Source organism: Somniosus microcephalus, chromosome 1 (genome assembly GCF_052327205.1).
Source record: "Somniosus microcephalus isolate GS21.2 chromosome 1, FLI_Smic_1.0, whole genome shotgun sequence".
Classification (NCBI taxonomy): Eukaryota; Metazoa; Chordata; class Chondrichthyes; order Squaliformes; family Somniosidae; genus Somniosus; species Somniosus microcephalus.
The window spans coordinates 260302448-260310636 of record NC_140987.1 but is presented as its reverse complement, the minus strand read 5'-3'; the positions used below and the strand labels follow the sequence as shown (position 1 = coordinate 260310636).

At 46.8% G+C, this 8189-nt stretch overlaps 1 protein-coding gene across 1 annotated transcript in view; it reads right to left on the bottom strand.

Moving 5' to 3' along the window:
- Window positions 1-235: 235 nt before the first annotated feature.
- The window catches only part of musk (muscle, skeletal, receptor tyrosine kinase), a 216861-nt gene continuing 208907 nt past the window's right edge, over window positions 236-8189 (bottom strand). The window contains exon 17 of the mRNA XM_085992850.1: window positions 236-2870. Coding sequence (XP_085848976.1) covers window positions 2188-2870 — 683 coding nt within the window. The 3' untranslated portion in view covers window positions 236-2187. The remainder of the gene's footprint in view (window positions 2871-8189) is intronic.

The window sequence follows — 8189 nt, the reverse complement described above, 5'->3', positions numbered from 1 at the left end:
AAAAAATGTAAAGTAGCCTGGCACATGCACAAAATCTGCTGTGTCCCAAAACAAATTTAAAATAGAGCCTCACGCTCTCGCTCACAAATGCAGAGACCCAAAAGCACAGGAATCTGTCTAAAGAGATACCTACTGCACCAATAGTGTGATCACCATGCTACAAAGAGTGTTAAAAGTCCATCGCTTAATTAATTGCCAACTTAATTTATGAACCTCGTTCCATACAGAAGTTGAGTTAGGACGCTGCCAGTACTACCCAAGTTCACTTGGAACGACTCCATCTCTAGAGGATGTTCCAGCATTTACCCAAATATGCTGCTCTCTAACAGTCTGTGGGATTTTGGTGTAAGAAGGGCTTTCATGCTAATTGTACCGCACAGCCGCAACAAAAACAAGCACAACTATTCATGAGTGGAATCAATAGGAGCTGTTGAGTTGTGTGGGGATTTTTATGCCTTTCTCAAAGTCTCAGCTCTCCTTTATGTTGACAACACTTCATTGTTAAGTGAACGACAGGCAATTTCCATAAGTTTCTTTTTCATTTTGCTTAAACACAGAGCTGTTGTACAGAAAATAAAGCTTAAGTGTCGTGCGTTGCACGGGCATATGCCCATTCATTCTTTTTAAAGTACACTGGCTATGGATGAAGAGGTTCACTTTTGTGATCCACGAGGGTCTCGTGTGACATATGACTCAATACAGCTGGAATCTGGAAATCACGAGCGGATCTGAAGGGACTGCTTCTGCTGCCAATGACCAGCAAAGAAATTGTAGAAGATAAAAAACCAGCAGTGGTTCAGCCTCAAAACAGACCCCTCAGAACAAATTCTTAACCCTCAGTTCTGACGAAGGGTCGTCGACCTGAAACGTTAACTCTGTTTCTCGCTCCACAGATGCTGCCTGACCTGCTGAGTATTTCCAGTATTTTTTTTTATTTCAGATTTCCAGTATCCGCAGTATTTTGCTTTTGTCTTAATCAGTTACACTCCACTTGAGTAAATTGGCAGGTGAGTGTCCTCAGTATTAGCTTCAGGACAATTAGGTCTGGTTGAAATGTTCAGCAGTACCTCAACGATATCTGCAGAGTTTCTCTGAGTCTCTGGACAACATCACTGGTAACCTTTATACATGCAGTGGGGATTTCTTCATCTGATTTTTTTTTGGGAGTTCATGACATTGGCAAACTGTCTTACACTTTGTGTAATTTTTAAGCCAGCTTTTAAGTATGGTTTATCCAACACTCTCGTTTACCCAGTAAAACATAAATGTCAGCAGTGTGAATCATCTGCCCACTGCGCCACAGTCACTTATAGAAATGGATCGGGCCATCTCTTCTTTGTTGATTGACCCAGGTTTTCTACAGTCTAGTTGAAATCCACTTACACAGTTACTGCAATACTTACTTCACAATAAAAAAACTACCAACAGAGCATGATTTAAAAACTTATCTATGGTTAATAATGACAACATTTCTGCTTTGTGATAAAGTCTGTCTTGGTAACAGAATGATAGAATCGTACAGCACAGAAGGAGGCCATTCGGCCAATCGAGCCTGTGCCAGCTTTTTGAAAGAGCTCTCCAATTAGTCCCACTCCCCTGCCCTTTCCCCATCGCCCTGCAAATTTTTCCTTTTCAAGTATTTATCCAATTCCCTTTTGACAGTTACTATTGAATCTGCTCCCACCACTCGTTCAGGCAGTGCATTCCAGATCATAGCAACTCACTAAGTAAAAAAATTCTCCTCATTTTCCCCCCTGGATTTTTTTGCCAAATATCTTAAATCTGTGTCCTCTGGTTAACGACCCTTCTGCCAGTGGTAACAGTTTCTCTTTAATTACTCTATCAAAACACCTCATAGTATGTCATCATATATGAATAAAAAAAATCATATTATAATTCACAAACGGGTTCATAAATAAAGAGCTGGTATCTTTAAAATGCTACTTGATCTTGGGTGTCTAGATCTATAGCGCATAGGACCCAAGTTTGTGAAATGGAGATCTATAAGTCAGTGTAACTGTTGGTCTCTGTGTGTTCTGATGGCTCAGTGTGTGACCTCAAGACTCTCCACTTCTGCTGTCCATGTCAACCATGCTCAGGCTGCCAGGCCAGTCAGCGTGATGCTCGCCACTCTCACGAGGACGCCAGTACGTGGAGCTATACAGAGTTACAGGGGCTGGAGGAGGATCACACTGGAACTGCGGCCGTCATTCTCTCGTGCATGCGCTCCAGAATGCGATGGATGCTTGCGAAGCTCGGCCTGTCGGATGGCATGTTACTCCAGCAGAGGCGCATCAAATTGTACAGCTCCGGTGGGCAGTTCTCAGGGCAAGAGAGGATGTTCCCATCTCGGACATAGTAGATCACCTCCTCATGGGCCATGCCGTAGTATGGCTGCATGCCGGAAGAGAAGATTTCCCAAAGGACCACACCATAAGCCCAGACGTCAGATTCAGTCGTGTAACGGTTGAAGAATATAGATTCAGGCGGCATCCACCTGATTGGGATAGCGTCATTCTCATTAGCTTTGTAGTAGTCTGCAGAGTAGATATTCCTGGAGAGTCCAAAGTCAGCAATTTTAACCACCAGGTTTTCTCCGACCAAGCAGTTGCGCGTGGCCAGGTCCCGATGAACAAACTTGCGCTCAGACAGGTAGGTCATGCCCGCTGAGATCTGCTTTGCGATGTTGAGCTGGTCGGTGCAGCTGAGGGGCAACAGGTCTGTGCCTGAGCCAAAGCTCCGCTGCACAAAGCTGGCCTGGCTCAAGGTGCGAACGTTGATGGACGACCTCCTGCGTAAGTACTCGTTCAGGTCTCCGTAGGCCATGTATTCGAAGAGAAGGCACATTGGCTTTCCAACGGCACACACTCCTGTAGAGAAAGAAAAGAAAATGACTCTCAAATATAACAGTGGCAGCAGGTGCACCCTCTATGTAAAGTTGAGCTCATCCAAACCTCTGCTGCTCGTATCCTAATTTGCACTAAGACCCGTTCACCTTGTACTCGCTGACCTACATTGAATTCTCAATCTTGTTTTGAAATCCCTCCATGGCCTCGTCCCTCTCTATCTCTGTAACATCCTCCAGCCCTACAACCCTGCGAAATATCTGTGTTCCTCCAATTCTGGCCTCTTGTGCATCCCCGATTTTCATCGCTCCAACATTGCCGACCATGCCATCAGCTCCCTAGGCCATGAGCTCTGGAATTCCCTCCCTAAACTTCTCCGCTCTACCTCTCTCTGTCCCTCTTTAAGACACTCCTTAAAACTTACCTCTTTGAACAAGCATTTGATCACCTGCCCTAATATCTCCTTGTATGGCTCGGTGTCAAATTTTGTTTGATAATCGCTCCCGTGAAGCGCCTTGGGACATTTTTACTATGTTAAAGGCATTATATATTCTGATGGGAACGGTAACAGAGTGGTTATGTTACTGGACTAATAGTCCCATGGCCTGGACTAATGATCCGGAGACGTGAGCTCAAATCCCACCATGGAGCTGTGGAATTTAAATTCAGTTAATTAAATAAGTCTGGAATAAAAAACTAGTATCAGAAATGGTGACTATGAAACAACTGGATTATCATAAAAACCCATCTGGTTCACTAAAGTTCTTTAGGGAAGGAAATCTGCCGTCCTTACCCGATCTGGCCTATAGTGACTCCAGACCCACAGCAATGTGGTTGACTCTTAACTGCCTTCTGAAATAGCCTAGCAAGCCAGTCAATTGTAACAAACCGCTACAAGAAACAATAATAATAATAAAACTGGACAGGCCACTCGGCACCGGCTTTGAACATGACAATGGCACACCCTGCCCAGTTGACCCCACAAAGTCCTCTTCACTAACATCTGCCACAGACTAGTCAAGCAACAGCCTGACATAGTCATACTCACAGAATCAGACCTTTCAGCCAATGTACCAAACTCCTCCATCACCATCCCTGGGTATGTCCTGTCTCACCGGTAGGACAGACCCACCAGAGGTGGCGGCACAGTGGTATACAGTCGGGAAGGAATGGCCCTGGGAGTCCTCAACATTGACTCTGGACCCCATGAATTCTCATGGCATCAGGTCAAACATGGGCAAGGAAACCTTCTGCTGATTACCACCTACCGCCCTCCCTCAGCTGATGAATCAGTACTCCTCCATGTTGAACATCACTTGGAAGAAGCACTGAGGGTAGCAAGGGCACAGAATGTACTCTGGGTGGGGGGACTTCAATGTCCATCACCAAGAGTGGCTCGGTAGCACCACTACTGACCGAGCTGGCCGAGTCCTGAAGGACATAGCTGCCAGACTGGGCCTGTGACAGGTGGTGAGAGAACCAACACGAGGAAAAACCTACTTGACCTCATCCTTACCAATTTACCTGTCGCAGGTGCATCTGTCCATGACAGTATTGGTAGCAGTGACCACCGCACAGTCCTTGTGGAGACGAAGTCCCGTCTTTACACCGAGGACACCCTCCATCATGTTGTGTGGAACTACCACCGTACTAAATGGGATAGATTCGGAACAGATCTAGCAGCTCAAAACTGGGCATCCATGAGGCACTGTGGGCCATCAGCCATCACAATCTGTAACCTCATGGCCCGGCATATCCCTCACTCTACCATTAACATCAAGCCAGGCAACCAACCCTGGTTCAATGAGGATTGTAGAAGAGCATGCCAGGAGCAGCACCAGGCGTACCTAAAAATGAGATGCCAATCTGGGGAAGCTGCAACACAGGACTACATGCATGCTAAACAACGGAAGTAGCATGCTATAGAGAGAGGTAAGCGAACCCACAACCAGCGAATTAAATCAAAGCTCTGCAGCCCCGCCACATCCAGTCGTGAATGGTGGTGGACCATTAAACAACTGACGGAAAGAGGAGACTCCATGAACATCCCCATCCTCGATGATGGTGGAGCCCAGCATGCGAGTGCAAAAGACAAGGCTGAAGCGTTTGCAACCATCTTCAGCCAGAAGTGCTGAGTTGATGATCCATCTCGGCCTCCTCCTGAGGTCCCTATCATCACAGAAGCCAGTCTTCAGCCAATTCGATTTACTCCATGTGATATCAAGAAACGGCTGAGCGCACTGAATACAGCAAAGGCTATGGACCCTGACAACATCCCGGCTATCCTGCTGAAGACTTGTGCTCCAGAACTAGCCGCGCCTCTAGCCAAGCTGTTCCAGTACAGCTACAACACTGGCATCTATCCGACAATGTAGAAAACTGCCCAGTTATGTACTGTCCACAAAAAAACAGGACAAATCGAAATCCGGCCAATTACTGCCCCATCAGTCTACTCTCAATCGTCAGCAAAGTGATGGAAGGTGTTGTCGATATTGCCATCAAGCGGCACTTACTCACCAATAACCTGCTCACTGACGCTCAGTTTAGGTTCCGCCAGGACCACTTGGATCCAGACCTCATTGCAGCCTTGGTCCAAACATGGACAAAAGAGCTGAATTCCAGAGGTGAGGTGGGAGTGACTGCTCTTGACATCAAGGCAGCATTTGACCAAGTGTGGCATCAAGGAGCCCTAGTAAAATTGAAATCAATGGGAATCAGGGGAAAGACTCTCCACTGGCTGGAGTCATACCTAGCACAAAGGAAGATGGTTGTGGTGATTGAAGGTCAATCATCACAGCTCCAGGACATCGCTACAGGAGTTCCTCAGGTCAGTGTCTTAGGCCCAACCATCTTCAGCTGCTTCATCAATGACCTTCCCTCCATCATAAGGTCAGATGACTGCACAGTGTTCAGTTCCATTTGCGACTCTTCAGATAATGAAGCAGTCCATGCCCGCATGCAGCAAGACCTGAACGACATTCAGGCTTGGGCTGATAAGTGGCAAGTAACATTCGCGCCACACAAGTGCCAGGCAATGACTATCTCCAAGAAGCGAGAGTCTAACCACCACCCCTTGACATTCAATGGTATTACCATCGCCAAATCCCCCACCATCAACATTCTGGGGGTCACCGTTGACCAGAAACGTAACTGGACAAGCCACATAAATACTGTGGCTACAAGAGCAGGTCAGAGGCTGGGTATTCTGCAGTGAATGTCTCACCTCCTGACTCCTCAAAACCTTTCCACCATTTATAAGGCACAGGTCAGGAGTGTGATGGAATACTCTCCACTTGCCTGGGTGAGTGCAGCTCCAACAACATTCAAGAAGCTCAACACCATCCAGTACAAAGAAACCCGCTTGATTGGCACCCCATCCACCACCTTAAACATTCACTCCCTCCACCACTGGCGTACCGTGGCTGCAGTGTGTACCATCTACAAGATACACTGCAGCAACCCGCTAAGGCTTCTTCGGCAGCACCTCCCAAACCCACAACCTCTACCACCTAGAAGGACAAGGGCAGCAGGTGCATGGGAACCGCATCACCTCCAAGTTTCCCTCCAAGTCACACACCATCCTGACTTGGAAATATATCGCCGATCCTTCATAGTCACTGGGTCAAAATCCTGGAACTCCCTCCCTAACAGTACTGTGGGAGTACCTTCACCACAAGGACTGCAGCGGTTCAAGAAGGCGGCTCACCACCACCTTCTCAGGGGCAATTAGGGAAGTGCAATAAATGTTGGCCTTGCCAATGAAGCCCACATCCCAGGAACAAATTTAAAAAATGATAAGTTGTTTACGTATGGCAGGCATGGAAAGGGCAGCCCTTGTTATGGCTGGCTGGACTGGAAGGTGGGGGAGGGAGATAAAGGTTGGGGTAGGATTGCTGCGGGAGGCCTTAACACCCAACGTCCCCGCATTTTCCATCATGCTCCAGTCTGATTTGAGGTGGGATCACGGAGAAAAATCCAGGCTAGTGAAAGGGTTTTGCAGAAAAAGGCGAATTGCAGATGGCCCCCATGGTTTGACCTGGGAATCAGAGGAACTGGAAGGTATGAACATTGGGCTCATATAAATAAGAAAGAAAGGAATTGCATTCATACACCAGCTTTCACCACCTCAGGATATCCCAAAGCACTTTACATCCAATGAAGTACGGTAGCCACTGTTGTAATGTAAGAAATGCGGCAGCCAATTTGCACACAGCAAAATCCCACAAACAGCAATGAAATAAAGGACCAGATCATCTGTTTCAGTGGTCTTGGTTGAGGGATCAATATTGGCCAGGGCACCAAGGAGAACTCCCTGCTCTTCTTCGAATAGTGCCATGGGATCTTTTGCATCCATCCGAGAGGGCAGACGGGTCCTCGGTTTAACATCTCATCTGAAAGACGGCACCTCCGACAGTGCAGCACTCCCTCAGTACTGCACTGGAGAGGTTTCAGCCTGGATGAGGGGCTCAGGTCTCTGGAGTGGGATTGCGAAGCCACTACCTTCTGCCTGTGAGGTGAGAGTGCTGCCTAATGAGCCAGGGCTGACACCATGCAATGATGCTAATATAACATTTAAACATTTATCTCAGCAAGCGATTCAACAACTTTCACCTCATAAACCGAAGGGAGGCGACAGTGTCAGTCTCAGAGGAAATGATCTTTGCTGGACTGTGAATGGGGCCTTGGAGTCTTAGCCCAGTGCAACTTAATGGAAAAATAAAGGCAAACAGTATGGCATTGTTTGCTTTCATTACAAATATTTGTGGCTTGGTGATAAGACAAACCATCAGTCGTTAAAGAAAATGGAAGGTACTGTTCTTTTTAAAGGCCTCCCTCGGTTTCCTGGATGTAAAGTAATGTGATTGTATTTAGTTGTGTGTATAGCTAAGGGATTATCTATCCCGATTGCCAGACAGATCACCATGTGTTGTTTTAACATTGCTTGGCAGCGAGTCATTGTCACCACTGGAACAGGACAGAAACCTTGGAAACAAATGGCCTATTTTCAGATTAAAGCCAACACGCAGATCTAATCTCCTGTAGTCGCACATACTTCACAATTAAAAGCTATTTGGGGCCTGCTTTCTTTTGCTCAATTACCTCCCCTCCTTTCCTGAGGGGCTGACTAGGGTCGCCAACCCCTCCAGGATTGCCCTGGAGTCTCCAGGAATTGAAGAATTAATCTCCAGGGCACTGCTGCGAGCAACGCTGGAGAAAAATCATAGGGGGGGGGGCGTTAAAAAAATATTGTGTTTTTTTTTCATATTCTTTGAACACTTCTGTTTATTAGTTACAAAATATCAGGGACGAGAAAAAGGCTGTTTGACTGACAGTCAAGAATCA